At 43.0% G+C, this 16,306-nt stretch overlaps 1 protein-coding gene across 1 annotated transcript in view; it reads right to left on the bottom strand.

Annotated features, from left to right (window-relative positions):
• The window catches only part of DIAPH2 (diaphanous related formin 2), a 985,476-nt gene extending 970,358 nt beyond the window's left edge, over positions 1–15,118 (bottom strand). Inside the window, exon 1 of the mRNA XM_062183022.1 lies at positions 14,607–15,118. Coding sequence (XP_062039006.1) covers positions 14,607–14,738 — 132 coding nt within the window. The 5' untranslated portion in view covers positions 14,739–15,118. The remainder of the gene's footprint in view (positions 1–14,606) is intronic.
• Between the last annotated feature and the right edge of the window lie 1,188 nt (positions 15,119–16,306).

The following is a 16,306-nucleotide window of genomic DNA, read 5'->3' as shown; positions in this document are numbered from 1 at the left end:
TTGCAAGAATAATAAACTGTCTTATGTCTCTGATTCAGACAGGGCCTTTTGTAATCATCATGAAACAGTCACAGGTGGGTAAGTACAGCAATACTCCAAACCTTATACATTTCTTGACAAATATATGCAAAACACTTAGAATAGCAACTGGTACCTATGATGCTGTATATTATTGAAAATAAGTCCTGAGTAGGCTTCTGTACTGCACTTGGTCACTGAACCAAGGCAAATTATCCAGGGATTAGGATGACCTAGAGTAGAGCCAGAACTCTCTAGGGCTCAGTGCACTGCCCTATGTACAATGCCTGGCTAAAAGAATACTGATTTCGCCTTCACTGGGTGTGGTTAACTCAGACTCCAGAAACTGAACAATAAAGTCGACCAGGATATCCATTCCTTAGCGTTCAGTCTTAAACAATCACGTTTCATAATTCCAACCTTTCACCTAACTAGAATCCAGATGTCAAGTAATTATGTTAGGGCAGACTCATTATAGCTCTCACTAACCTTTGACTCATGATATGGCAAAGCTGAATGGAACCTTGCATGTCATCTATTTCAACTCCATTGTTTCACAAAATAAACTGACACTGAGAAAAGATAAACTATCCAGAGCTACATTTTTTAAAAGTAGTCAGCTTGGGCCGGTGCCGTGGCTCACTTGTTTAATCCTCCACCTGCAGTGCCAGCATCCCATATGGGCACCAGGTTCTAGTCCCGGTTGCTCCTCTTCCAGTCCAGCTCTCCGCTGTGGCCCGGGAAGGCAGTGGAGGATGGCCCAGGTGCTTGGGCCCTGCACACTCATGGGAGACCAGGAGGAAGCACCTGCCTCCTGGCTTCGGATCAGCGCAGCGCACCAGCTGTAGCGGCCATTTGGGGAATGAACCAACAGAAGGAAGACCTTTCTCTCTGTCTCTCTCTCACTGTCTAACTCTGCCTGTCAAATTAAAAAAAAAAAAAAGAAGTCAGCTTATTTCTATATAGATAGACAGAAAACAAAAAATTTCCAGGAAAAGATTTAAGGGCCAGTGTATAGCCCAGTAGGTTAAGCCATTGCATATGATGCCAGCATTCCATATGAATGGTGGTTCAAGTCCCAGCTGCTCTACTTTGGATCCAGCTCTCTGCTAATGCCCCTAGGAAAGCAGCAGAAAATGGCTGAAGTACTTGGGTTCCTGCCACCCACGTAAGAGACCCAGATGGAGTTCCAGGCTCCTGGCTTTGGCCTGGTCCAGCAATGGCAGTTGCAGCCATTTGGGGAGTGAACCAGCAGATGGAAATCTCCCTCCCTCCCTCCTTCTCTCTCTCTCTCTCTCTCTGTCTCTGTCTTTCAAATAAATAAATCATTTTAAAAACTTAAAAAACAATGTAATAGCATCAAATATCCTGCTTAGCTTATTTCAACTCTGTGTATAATATTAAATACCACTAGAGTCTATAAAATACAACATGTGGCCTTAAAAATGCAAATTGGTGGTGCTAATATCAGAATGCAGTTCCTACAAATTCATGGCAATATGGTGGGTGATAGGTATGGATGGGAAATGATTTTAAATAAATCTCTGTCATTTTCAGTGACTGATTTACCAGCCAAAGGCCATCCTTCTACAGATTATTTCTGTGGTCAGACAATAGGCTACACCATTGATAATATTCACTGAAACCACCAAAAATGGCAAGGAATAAGATGACCTTCAGAGTTACAGACACGCGAGTGATAACAGATTATTTAAAGAAGAGGAAAGCAGTTGAACACAGGGATATGTAACATCCCATAGCTGGATTCACAATCAGCTACAACAGAACTGGTAGGAAAAGTGGAAATCTGGATCCAGAGCCCTGCACAATTCTTACGTTAAAGTGTAACTAATACCCCAATTTTATTTCACACAGTGATACTACCACTAATCTTTAGTATCTGGTCTCAGGCTGTCTTGGTGTATATAAAAATAGGGGATTTGAATTTCACAGATACTCATAAGACCCTCTAAAAATGGTTTGATGAAGCAACTACAGGCTGTACTGAAGAAAACCAAGAACTTTTAAATGAGAAAATATGGGCAAGCCCTGCTTTAGTAAAACAAATACATGAAAATTCAAAGCACCTACATGCATAAGGTCCAGGCCATTTTTATTTTTTGCGTCATAAACTTATTCTTCCCTTTAATAGCTTGTTTAAAGACCATTAGCTACTCAACCAAAAGGGGAGAAATATAAGCTAATGTAGTGCCAATGAAAAACAAGTTGTGAGGGCAGCCTAAGAAAAGGTTATTTTCACTCACAAATGTTTTATGTACACACTGACTCTTCTGGAAAACATTGATTTTGTAATGTGAGGTACCAGACTGTGGAGCATTTGTTTTTAAACATGTATTTATTTATTTGAAAGGTGGAGTTACAGAGACAGGGAGAGAGAGAGATGTCTTCCATCTGCTGGTTCACTCACAAAATGGCCACAATGGTTGAAGCTAGGCAGATCCAAAGCCAGGAGCCAAAAGCTTCTTCCGGGTCTCCCACATGGGTGCAGGGGCCCAAGCACTTGGGCCATCTTCTACTGCTTTCCCAGGCCATAGCAGAGAGCTGGATCAGAAATGGAACAGCTGCCGGCACTGCAGGCAGTGGCTTTAACCACTACTGCAGGCAGTGGCTTTACCCACTATGCCACAGCATTGGCCCCTGAGGAGCATATTATCAAAGTAAAAGCCTCTGCCAAATTTATTTTAACCATCTTAACTTTGTATATATTCTTGCCTTGTATCACGGGCGATGCAAATGAAAATAAAGTTAGGACACAAGCTTCCAAAACGCAGGCTTATCCACACAATCTGTAACTATGTGAAGCTCTGTGAAACAATAATGTCAAAGAATTACTCGGGGACTGGCACTGTGGCACAGCGGGTTAAAGCTCCTGTCTGCAGCACTAGCATTGACATGGGTACTGGTTCGAGTTCCGGCTGCTCCACTTCTGGAGCTAAATTGCTATCCAGCTCCCTGTTAATGCACCTGGGAAAGCAGTGGAGAATGACCCAAATCCTTGGGCCTATGCTCCCACTTGGGAGACCCAGAAGAAGCTCATGGCTCCTAGCTTCGGATCAGCTCATCTCCAGCCATTGCAGCCATTTGGGAAGTGAACCAGCTGATAGATTTCTCCTTCCCCTTCCCCTTCCCCTTCCCCTTCCCCTCCCCCTCCCTCTCCTTTCTCTCTCCCTCTCCCTCTCTCCATCCCCTTCCCCCCTACCCCTCTGTAACTCTGTCTTTCCAATAAATAAATATTTTTAAAAAATAATTACTGGGAGAAATGCAGAATGTACTCAAGATATTGAACCTCTAGCCTAGTCCCTCAAGGACACAGGCATCAAGATTTGAGGATTTCAATAATTCAAAAGCAAATGTAGTCAGGTTTGGGACACTATATATATATATATTTTTTTTTCGACAGGCAGAGCAGAGTGGACAGTGAGAGAGAGAGACAGAATGAAAGGTCTTCCTTTTCCGTTGGTTCACCCCCCAATGGCCGCTGTGGCTGGTGCACCGCACTGATCTGAAGCCAGGAGCCAGGTGCTTCTCCTGGTCTCCCATGGGGTGCAGGGCCCAAGCACTTGGGCCAGCCTCCACTGCACTCCCGGGCCATAGCAGAGAGCTGGACTGGAAGAGGGGCAACCGGGACAGAATCCGCCGCCCCGACCGGGACTAGAACCCGGGGTGCCGGCGCCACAGGTGGAGGATTAGCCTAGTGAGCCGCGGCACCAGCCTTGGGACACTATATTAACAGATATTCACTTTATATTCATTTTGCTAGCAGTAGCTAGCCCATGTGGGATCTCTATGTGAAAAAACAGTAAAGGTAGCCCCAGGACGATAGTACTGTGACTGACACATGATTTGGTAAATGGTTGAGCAGTGCCCAAACACACATAATAGCCTTGAGCTCCATCATAAAACATGTTATTAAAGTTCAAAATATAAGTGTACAGCCTATACAAGAACATGATATGTACAAAGAGAATCTTCCTAAATAGCTCCAGACACCATAATATGCTATTAAGCATTTAAGATTTTACCAGCAATTGATTTCAAAACACATAAAACTCTGTAGCTCCACCGCTCCCCCCCCCAACCCCGCCGAGCAAAACAAGGAGAAAATGTTAGCTGTCCAGCCCATACAATTATCATTCATCTGTCTGTTTTGAGGAAAATCATCCACCTGTTTGGGTAGTAAATGGTCAGTCAAGAAGTTGCAGAAATAGATTACTAGTCTAAATCTACTTGAGTCCAGAGAATTAGAGAAACTATATGCCTCTTACCTTCTAGCACAATGACAGCACTAAATTGCTGTCTGGAAAGTAGTGGTTACACAATTTCTTTAGTAAACCTGTGTGGAGTCTAGGCCATTTGCCCAACTCGATTTCTCATACTTATCCACTCCACCCATCCCCAGATACATCACCTCATTAGGGTAGCCTGGTTTTCAATTTTAATCCTACAAATATCTAAATAAGGAAACCTAATAGTCCAGGGCCCTTTGTAAAGGTCTGTTCATAAAATTATATAGATTCTGTAATCTAGAGTATATCAAACTGGCTAAAACACAGCCAGATTCCTCAAGCACCAAATTGGCATTTGCTTTGAAATAAAGCTAGAACTAGCAACATAAAACTTAGTTGTTGTGTGTGAGTACATCAAAGAATTATATGAAGCCTTTATCTAGGGAACTCAAGAACATTTTTTCTGTTGTCCAGCTACCTACAACATTTCCCTGGAAGAAAAATTCTTACACATAAACCCCACCCCATTTCACAAATTGCAAAATAATGAACGAGTGATTACCCAACTAGTCATTGAAGCCAAAAGGCTTAATTTGGCTTATTTTCTATGGTACAGAGTAGCTGTTCCGAGGAGTCTAAACAGACTTGTATAGTCAACTTTTCCAGACACTTCTACAGTATTAAAGACAAAATGAACTTAATGTGAGCTGATGCTTTATAATAGCATTTTATGTGAAGTAACTTTGAGCAAGATTTTACCATTAATTTAAAGCCATACTTATTTGACTAGTTCAGTGGCATATACATTAATTTGTCACACAATGGATTAAAAATCTATTTTAAGGCAATCGGGAATAGCTGATTATGGACTGTTAGATGACATCGAGAATATGTTAATTTTCCATAATATGACAGAGGAATGGCACTTACATTTTTTTAAGTGCGTAATTTTTACAGGTGCACACTGAAGTAAGTAGAAAAAATGCATGGTATCTGGGATTTGTACTAAAATATTTCAGCAAAGAAAAAATAAGAATGGATGAAATAAATGTCGCAAAATCTAGATAACTATTCTAACTAGGTAATAAGTATACATGGTGGTTCATCATACAATCCTGTCTACTTGAAAATTTTTCTAAAGTTTCTCAAAACTCTTATTAACTACTCCATATTATAAAGTAAAAAATTTATTACTTTTAGCTCAAAAAAGAAACAAAGGGTAATTTAACATTCTTCACAATTTTGAGCAGATCTTTATCAAAATATGTGGCTATCTGCCACAGAACAACTAGCTTTAAAAAAAAATAGTGAGGCATTGGTGGTTCAGTGGTAGAATTCTTGCCTGCCACGCGGGAGGCCCGGATTCAAATCCCGGCCAATGCAGCTTGTAACTTTGGCCGGCGCCGCGGCTCACTAGGCTAATCCTCCCCCTGCGGCGCCAGCACCCCGGGTTCTAGTCCCGGTCAGGGTGCCGGATTCTGTCCCAGTTGCTCCTCTTCCAGTCCAGCTCTCTGCTGTGGCCCAGGAAGGCAGTGGAGGATGGCCCAAGCGCTTGGGCCCTGCACCCGCATGGGAGACCAGGAGGAAGCACCTGACTCCTGGCTTCGGATAGGCGCAGTGCTGGCCGTAGCAGCCATTTGGGGGGTGAACCAACGGAAGGAATACCTTTCTCTGTCTCTCTCACTGTCTAACTCTGCCTGTCCCAAAAAAAAAAAAAAAAAGGCTACAGGATTGCACTCACAGTGCAAGTCTTCTGAAGGAGAGACACTGGGGTGGCATCCAGCCTTTAAACTAAAAAAAAAAAAAAATAGACTATACCCAGTCTCTTCTTCCCTGGGTGAACACCAGAACTGGCAGGTGAGTAAGTCTACGGCCATTGGGAATAATTTCTTCCTAATCACATCATAGATTCCTACCTATGCATGCCTGAGTAGCTACCCAGAAGCTTCTCATCCGCGCTCCACTGTACAAATCCCGAACAGAAGGAAAGACTGGTGGCTAATGTGTTGGTCTGTATCTGGTAGCAATGCAGTTTACCTTCCCTAAAGCAATACAGTTAAACTGTCATTAAGCCAAAGCTTGCATAAATGGTAATTAGTAGGAATTTGGTTTTCTACATTCTTTCTTTTTTTTTTTTTCTTTTAAGATTTCTTTATTTATTTGAAAGGCAGAGTTACAGAGAAGCAGAGGCAGAGAGAGAATGATCTTCCATCTGCTGGTTCACTCCCCAGTTGGCCACAATGGCAGAGGTGGGCTGATCCAAACTAGGAGCCAATTCAGTCTGATCAGGTAAACAAGCTTAAATTAATTTATTTCTATTGCTGACATTCACACTACATATAAATGTGAAAACAGATCTCAATATTTCTTCACATGCATCAATTCTGAGCTGTCTTCTAGAATGAATGCCCTCTACATGAAGCCCACTTGGACATCAAATAACTTATAAGTTATTCAGCTATGACCTTAGTATCTTCAGTCTTAAGAAAAAATAAAGTATGAAACACCACAAATCTTGCAGAAGGAACTGGTCTCTTCAGCATGGCCGACTGAATACAAGAATGGGGGAAAGTTGAGTCTTTAATAATCATCCATGCAGTGCTTCTTTTTTTTATTTATTTATTTTTTTTTTGACTGGCAGAGTGGACAGTGAGAGAGAGAGACAGAGAAAGGTCTTCCTTTGCCGTTGGTTCACCCTCCAATGGCCACCACGCTGCGGCTGGCGCACTGCGCTGATCCGAAGGCAGGAGCCAGGTGCTTATCCTGGTCTCCCATGGGGTGCAGGACCCAAGCACTTGGGCCATCCTCCACTCATGCAGTGCTTCTGATACCCAATATTGAACCAGATATGTTGACTCATATAAATTAGCATATATTATGTATGTACTATTTTCAGAGCATCCTGTTATTTACACAGCTCTTTGAGATCAGGTTTGAAAAGAATATGCTTTCAATTCAATGACATGTGCTACTGCCAAAGCACTTAGTACTTGGAGTGAAATCTAGGTGGATTATAATGATAATTGTTCCAAAAAAGAACAAAAGAAGAGTGAGATTGAATAACTTTCTTAGTTTCAGAGTCCCTGAGGCATGATGACTCAGGGCTATAGATAACTTTTATAATAGCTTTTAAACTTATTTCTAAGTCAGTTCCCTTAACATTTCAATGACTCAGTTTCCATATTTGTACAACAGCAGTAAGCTGCCTGACAAGGCAGAATGTCATAGATATCAAATGGAGGCCTTCTTAACAAAAATTTTAAATGACTCAAATTGATAAACTGAAAGAAAAGGGTAGCTTGGTTCTTAAAAATATTGGAGGGGCCAGTGCTGTGGCGTTGCGGGTAAAGCCACTGCCTGCAGTGCCGGCATCCCATATGGGCATCAGTTCGAGTCCTGGCTGCTTCCCCTTCCAGTCCAGCTCTCCGCTGTGACCTGGGAAAGTAGTAGATGATGTTCCAAGTCCTTGGGCCCTTGCACACGCTTGGGACACCTGGAAGAAGTTCCTGGTTCCTGGCTTTGGGTTAGCCCAGTTATAGCCGTTGTGGCCATTATAAGAGTGAAACAGCAGATGGAAGACTCTCTCTCTCTGCCCCTCTCTAACTCTGCCTTTCAGATAAACAAATAGATCTTAAAAAAAAAAAGACCAAGAATCTTGGTTGTAAAAAAAAAAAAAAGTAGAAAAAAGTTAAACGTACATCTTATATTCATTCAGCAGAATTACTAGTAAAAGAAGAGAAGATACCATCAGTCAGATGGATGAATGGCACTGAGGAAAGAATAGGGACTCAATCAGCGGCCAGTGCTATGGCCTAGCAGGTAGGGCCACTGCCTGCAGTGCCAGCATCCATATAGGTATGTCCCGGCTGCTCCACTTCCAATCCAGCTCTCTGCTGTGGCCTGGGAGAAAGGTGGAAGATGGCCAGGGACCTTGGGCCCCTGCACCAGTGTGGGAGATCCAGAGGAGTCGCCTTGCTCCTGGCTTTGGATTAGCAAAGCTCCAGCTATTGCAGCTGGTTAGGGAGTAAACAGTGGATGGAGGAGCATGCTGTCTCTCTCTCTCTCTGCCTCTCCTTCTCTCTCTGTGTAACTCCAACTTTCAAATAAATAGGTAAATCTTAAAAAAATAAAAAAAAACTAAGCTATTCTTAAAAAAAGGAATCAATCAACATATAACCATATTCCTTACTTCACACAATATTGTTACAGCTATAGATTGCAGGGAAGCCATTAGACAGGTTCAACCACAATCACACTTGATCCAGGTAAATTCTCTACTTGGATAATATACAATTTCCTAAAAATTTTCTCATTCATTACTATATTTCATCTAAACCACTGTGTGTAACAACTCAGGTAGCTTTAACTACAACTAATAGAAATTAATCAAAGAACTCAAACTTCTGGTGTTAAATGCTCATCAGAGATTAGGAGCAAATAAAAGATGGAAGGAACAGGCACCGGAACCCAAGTCCCTCAGCTCTCCAATCCATGTTCTTTGGCCAATAAGCTGAATTCACCTATTCATAACAGTGAAATGTTACCTGGCTCATCCATTTTGGTATTGTTTCTATGCATGGAAGTTCCTGCCCTTATACCCCAAGAATTCAAACAAACAAGAGGAACAGGTGACTTCTCATGGCCCTGAAGCTTTTTAATTTTCAGAATTAGAGAAAAGACACAGAGGGATGTATAGATAGGTCATTTGATGGAATATATCCACACTAAGAAAAGATATGACATATCAAAGTAAATATTTTTAAAAGCCTATTTTCAACAATAAATGCTCTTGGAATGCCTGGTCCATAGGGGGAAAAAAAACTCCAGCTAATAATTCATTTACTGAGTTGTGGACCTAAGCACTAGCCTGCCAGGTTTTCAAGAATAAGCACAAACTGGGACTCTTGCCCAGAAGCACTTTAAAATCTCTGCAGAGACAAGATCAGTATATGATGTTTAAACTCAAAATAGTTGAGTTCAGAAGAAGGAAGAGTATGCTGAGGTAATCAGTGAAGCTTTAGTGGAAGAAAGAATACTGAGGTATGAGCTGGGCTGTCAAGACAGGGGTGAGATTTCTCAGAGAAACAAGGTGGAACATTCAGATTTGGTGAGGAAGTTCAGGGTATGTAACAGGAAAGAGAGACAATAGAGGTAGCAGGAGGAAACTGAGGCATATAGTGCTGCACCTAATAAACTGATAAACTGGTAATGGATGAGTAGATGAGCTGAATTGAAATCCAAATCTCTACGTCTAAACATCAAGCACTTTTACACTACTCTGCTACTCCTAACTGGTCTTCCTGCCTCCTGTCTAGCACCTTTCTCCAAGAAATATTCCATAGTTCTGTGATTCTTTCTGAAACACAAATCTAGTCAGGTAACATTCCCATTTTTAGTCTCTTCAATGAGTTACTCTGATTTCCAGAAAGAAGTACAAACTCTAATGTGGCACATAAAAGATGTGTTGTGATCTAGACCCAGTCTTTTTTCTAGCAGGTACACCATATATACATACAGGGACTTCCAAAAGTTTATGAAAAAATGGAATTAAAAGATAGCTTTATTTTGGTAGAAAACATTTTGAAATCCATGTTTTTTTTCATAATATACATTTTACATGAACTTTTTGAATATCCATCATACCTTTTATTTCAGCCCCAAACAATCTACCTGATTTTTTTTTTTTGAAGATTTTAATTATTTTATTTGAGAGTTAGAGTTACAGTTACAGGCAGTGAGAGGGACAGAGAGAAAGGTCTTCCTTCCGCTGGTTCACTCCCCAAAAGGCCACAATGGCCGGAACTGCGCTGATCCGAAGCCAGGAGCCAGGTGTCTCCTCCCAGTCTCCCACATAGATGCAGAGGCCCAAGGACTTGGGCCATCTTCTGTTGTTTTCCCAGGCCATAGCAGAGAGCCGGACTGGAAGTGGAACAGCCTGGACTAGAACCAGCGCCCATATGGGATGCCAGTGCCACAGGCGAAGGATTAACCCACTGTGCCACAGCGCAGGCCCCATCTACCTGATCTTAATTAGGCATGATCCCATATCTATCTACCTTTGTATACAAATGTGTTTCCCTCTCCTCCAATTAAAGCCCTATTCTTCAAGTTTCAGTTCCAATGTCAACAACTATGATAAGCCTTTCCTTACCAAGCTCAAGCATCCAAGTCAATTTCAATGCCTATGATTTAATAGATCCCTCTTCTGAATATTCCTGCAGTAAACTATCACATTGTTTTTAATCATTAATTAACTTCTCTGTCTCACTAGACTATGAGCATCTTTATATCTCCAATCCTTGGAATACTGCCTACACATAGTAAGTTATCAGTAAATGTGTGATGCATAAGTGCAGTAACTTCCCATGTTTCATTCAAAATAAAGACATTTATTATATTATAAAAAATTACCAAACAGGAATTTATATCATAACCAGAAAATTAACTTGTGTCAAGTTACTAATTGGACTCTAAAAATCCAAAGGCTTCAGAAATTATACACAAATATAAATTCCAAAAGCAAAAAACATCAAATGTTATCAAGCCACTCTACACCATCGTGTGTGTGTGTGTGTGTGTGTGTGTGTCGTAGTGTTAGTTTTACCTTAACACTGATCTCTCTTAACAGTTAAGTCACTGCCTTAAATATGTGGAATTGAGTATGTACCTCCTTCATAACACTTCTGTGGCTCCAACACTCGATTTTACAAAATACACTCCTTGGTTGACATGAAATTACTAATTAAACTAAGATCCATGCTGTATGATGGCATGCTACAATCTGATCCTAACCAGTTACATAAAATCCAAAACTCTACTATCAATGCATTATTCAAAATGTATTGAGTCCAGAACACGACTGCCTCCCTTAAAAACAATAAAAATAAAGGCTCATTATAAAGTTGGTTATATGAAGAAAATTGAAGTGAATTCTATTAAATCTTGATTTGATTTAAACAGATGTCATGCCACTCTGAAAATTTTTCATTAATATTCATAAAAAGGTGAGGATATAAATGAAAAGAGGTCCTCTCTATAGAAAAATGTCTTCCACCTCCAGTCTTCCAGAACCATGAACACCTAGACGTAAACAACTGAATCACAAGCCTTATACTTTAAGCACCCACTATAAGACAACTGAGTTAATTTTTCTACCTAGAAAAACTAAAGCAGAAACTTTAGTCTTAGCTAACACTGTGTAAACATTGTGTAGTTAATTTCTTTTTACTCCCAGAGGAATTTCCTTCACTACCAATAACCCTTGTGGTCACTGCTATTCCCCTCTCCCTTCATCACACAACTCCCCTCCTCCCCACTACCTTATAGAGTGGAATCAACTGCTGTTTCCTTTACTATCTTTCATATGCAATAGTTCTTATCCTTCTACAGGTGATGGATGCCTTTAAGACACACTGATAAAGTGCTGCCACTGTGTTGTGACAGGTAAAGCTGCCGCCTGCAGTGTCCGCATCCCATATGGGCACCACCACTTCAAGTCCCGGCTGCTCCACTTCTGATCCAGCTCTCTGCTATGGCCTGGGAAAGCAGTACAAGATGGCCCAAGTCCCTGGGCCCCTGCACCCGCGTGGGAGACCCGGAGGAATCAGTGCGGAGACCTGGAGGAATCGGATCAGTGGGGCTCCAGCCCTTGCAGTGATCTGGGGAGTGAACCAGCAGATGGAAGACCCCTCCCTCCCTCCCTTCCTCTCCCCCTGCCTCTCTCTCTCTCTCTCTCTCTCTCTCTCTCTGTCTGTCTCTCTGTCTCTCTGCCTCTGCCTCTCTGGAACTCTGCCTCTCAAATAATAAATAAAAGCTTTAAAATAAAAAAAAACTGATAAAAGTTATGGGGATCAGAAAAATGAACATACCCACATATACTCATTTCATACAATTAAGAGTTTAAAAACCCCTAATCTAGCTGATGGAAGATCTCTCTGTCCCTCCCTCCCACTACTTTTTAAATAAAAATAAAATTTTAAAGAGAACCCATATCCTCTCAATCACCTACACAAAATATTTCTATTTTCATAAAGATTCTCTTTTATAATTCCATACCACAACTTCTTTACACACACACACAAAGAATAATTACCATGACTGTTAACATAATACTCAACATACTAAAAATTAGCCTAAGTAAAGCTTTATCTTACTTCTCAAACTTTAAAGATCCAAGACAAACTCTGTCCTAAAAAGTTTACCAAGTCTTATTGATATAGTCAACTTGCTTGCCTTAAAATGTGCTGCAATGGCTTCCTAAATGTGTTATTATCAATCCTAATACATCTGCTTATAAAATTACATAAGACTCAAATATTATGTTGAGCAAAACAGAAAAACTATGTTGTTCTTATCAAATGCTCAGATTCAAATACGTGTTCCAATATATCAAGCTATGTTCAACATGGAACAGAGAAGTTAGCTAGGATCTGTAAGTGATACTATCTTTTAACTATCCAGTTACCTTGTCAAAGCAAGTAAAACATAAAAGATGCAACAGGACAAATGGCCACAGGGAAGGGGAGAATTTAATCAAGGTGTTATTACTAACAGAGATAAATGCTTTTTCTGGAGAGCGTACTTCTTAAAAGTGGGACATTCTTGCTAGATTTGCTAAATGATTCATGGAAACTTTCAGTTAATTTTCATTTTTACTTAAACTTTGAATCACTGACTAAACCACAGTTTTGTACTGGATCCAAGAAAAAAAGGAAATACAATCACTCTTTCACCACAAACTGATAAATTTCAAAATCACACCACCAGAATTTTAAAATATGTTAAACTCTGGTGAGACACTCATAAAACTCAAGTTTTATGCAGTGCAGGCACCCATTCAACCCATTAACCCTCTGCTAGTATAGACAAGTCACAAAGAGCCCATGACTCAGTTTCTTTATTTCTAAAGTCTAGGATAACAGGACACATCAAGTTGGCAAGTTCTCAATTTGCTTCAAGTTAGGGTGTAATTGATGAAACATTAAACTAGGACATTTTTAATCTATCTTACAAGGTCCCTTGCCACATAATGGAAGACAGCATATTTCTTAAAGTGATAGTGCTTTGATCACTGTTTTCCAACATAAACAGCCCATAATTGAAAGGTAAATGGAAAATGAAGACAACAATCCTATGGCCAGAAACCATAGGAAACAACTTTTCACATATAAGGGCACTTCAAAAATATGTGAAAAAATGGAATTAAAAGGTAAATCTACCTTGGTGCAAAAAAAACCTGAACTCTATGCATTGTTTTTGCATAACACACGTTTTCTATGAACTCTTTGAAAACCCCCTCATATGTCACCATGTCCTTCATAATCAAGTTGCTGGTGAAAAGTGAAATCTAGACATGCAACATGTGGCTCGTGCTTCGGCTCAAGACTAAGAATCTTCAGTTCTAAGGAGTATTTGCTGAGTTCCTGCAAGAGAACCATTGGCCCTCATATCACTCAAATTAGAAAGTTTACCAAAAAAGAGGAACCCTTGTAACTGTCGCGCTGAGGAAACTCCAGTATTTCCCAATGCTATAGCAGGCCCCATCGATTTCATTCCCCCAGAACACTCAGGGGCAGGAAATGGACCGCTGCCACTGGTTCACACTGTCAGCAGGGTGAGCCTTGCAGTTTGCCTACTGCTTTTGAACGTTTTTAATCAACGAAGTGGAAGGACCGTGCGACTATGCCTATCACACTCACAGGACAGTCAGTGATACCTCCCCAGTCTCCAAACTCCCACGCGCCTCCCCCCCACACACACACTCCCAAAGAAATGTTTAAGAGAGCACATGGAGAGAGGCAAGGCGGGGGAAACGCACGTAGGCGCCTCTTCCTTAGGTTTCTGGTAAAGTAGAAAGACTGGGGGCCTACGCTGTGTTTCCCTTGATTTACCAGGCTGTGGGTGGGCTCCCAAGTTTGTGGACTGAAGAGGAGGGAGGATCCCCTAGCCCAGACCCTAAGTGTTAGGAGCAACAGCAACTGACAAGAGGCGGGAGGGAAATGGAATGGCGCAAAGAGGGTTCCTGCCCACAAGTTGGACAAACAGCCGCCCTACCCCGCTACTCGGGATCTCCCCAAGTTGGGGTGGGGCCTTTCTCCTTCCCGCACTGCCTCCGGGGCTGACCAGAGCGAGAAATGCATTAAGTGAAGAAGGGGGTGCTCTTCCGCCCCCGCGCCGACTCCGCGCCTCGGCGTGGCCACTCCTTCAGCGGCTCCCCGAGTTGCACAGCGAGGTCGCGGTCACACTTGGGAAGGGGCCCCGGGTCCCCCCCGTGCTCAACGGCAGGAGGAGTCCGGGGCTCTCCCAGTCCCCAAGGCCGGCGGGGGCTGCGGGAGCACTCACCAATTTGGGTTTGTTTTTCGTTTCCTCTTCGTTGGCGGCCCGGTTGCCCGTGCTCCGCTTGTTGCTCCGGGCCCCGCCGGCTTCCTCGCTGCCGCCTCCCGCTCCCGACGCCGACGCCCCGGGCTGCTCCATCTTTCTCCGGCCCTGTCACCTGTGCCCTGTCACCCCCTCCTCTCCTCAACTGCGGAAGCCCCTCGGGGCGCTCGCGCTGCCCCGCGCCGATTGGGTAGCACCTCTTCCCGAGAGGTTGTGCGGCTGCTCAGGGAGCTGCCGAGTTCAGGCCCCCGGGGCTTCGGCTCCCAGGCACCCCAGACGCAACCACGCCGCGGCCGCCACTACTGGGCGCTGGGGCCAGCCCTGCCCCTAAGCAGCTGCAATTACCACGGTCGCCGCCGCCGCCGCCCTCAGGGCGGTGTTTAGCACGGAGGGAACGTGGGCGCCTATCTCTTTAAGAGGGCCTCACCACACGTGATTCATCAAAGTGCCCGCAGTCGGCCGCCCGGGCGGCCGCCTAAAGCTGCTTCCTAGTCGTACTCGCCTTGGAGTGGCCCCCGCTACTGAGCATGCCCGGCGCGGCGACCGGCGCCTAACAGAAGACTCTCAGCCGCCGTGAAGCACTGATTTCACTTCCTACTGGCCTCGCGTGCAATGGGAGGGAACTCAAGAAAGAGAAGGGTAGCCCATTTTAGAGGTGGGGAAACTGAGACTCGGGAAAACTAGGGTTGCGTTTCACTGCCGCCTGGAGTCTCAGCTTTCCACTAGTATAGGCCGAAGCACCTTGCCTGGCAGAGGCCTCTCCGAGGGTGTGGTCTGGCTACATCCTGTGGGAAGGTTTAATTAGCAAGGCAACTGGCACCCCATAGCAAAACCACGGGGAGCGCTGATTAATTGCCTAGACAGACTGTATGGGTCAAAGTGGAAAGAGTGGGTGCTTGCTGTTGCCATGATTGCGTGGTGACTGAAGAAATACAGTCGTTCCTTTATTCCCATGCTGCCTGGTAGCTAAAGCAGCGGGCGCCCTTTCCTTAATCCCTAAGGAGTTATTAAGCTCTTTAACCAAAGCACCTAACTGGAGCTAACAATTGGACTGAGTGCTATCTCCACTTTCCCGAACTAGTTTAGGTTGCGGATTGTTGTGGGGGCTGAATAAGATCATGTGTGCCAAAGCTTTATTTAAAACATAAGTCCCTTGACAAATGCTTGGTGTTTTTATGCTGCAGCAGTAGGGCCCTGGATGCATAGTTTTTAGTCCTTGAGGTGCACCCAGTATTTTGCCCTCAGGAAGAAGCATACTATTTTAGAGATCTTCCATCCTGTTTAAAGGGGGCCCCTTAAAAATAAAAGTTCCACACTGAGAACCTGAGAGGGTCGGGGCAGGACTTGAATGAACCATCAGCAAAGAATAAAAGCACACATGCTGGAGAAGCTGGCTGCATTGTAAATTTAGATGCTGAGTCTATCGCCATGCCTACATGCCTGTTATGGAAGGTGTCTTCAGGCTGTGACTCCTTTTCCTCTGCAACCTAAATTTACTGTGCGTTAGGAAAAAAATCTGCCCATTATACGGATTTGCTGCGGTGGCTCAGTTGGACAGTAGAGTGAACAGAACATTAGATATGGGAAAACAGTTTTAATCCCAGTTTGTTTTTTGTTTTTTGTTTGTTTGTTTTTTGTTTTTTGTTTGTGGTTTTTTTTTGTTT

This window comes from Lepus europaeus, chromosome X, assembly GCF_033115175.1.
Source record: "Lepus europaeus isolate LE1 chromosome X, mLepTim1.pri, whole genome shotgun sequence".
Taxonomy (NCBI): domain Eukaryota; kingdom Metazoa; phylum Chordata; class Mammalia; order Lagomorpha; family Leporidae; genus Lepus; species Lepus europaeus.
Note: the sequence above shows the minus strand (reverse complement) of the source record. Positions and strands in the feature narration are given on the sequence as shown.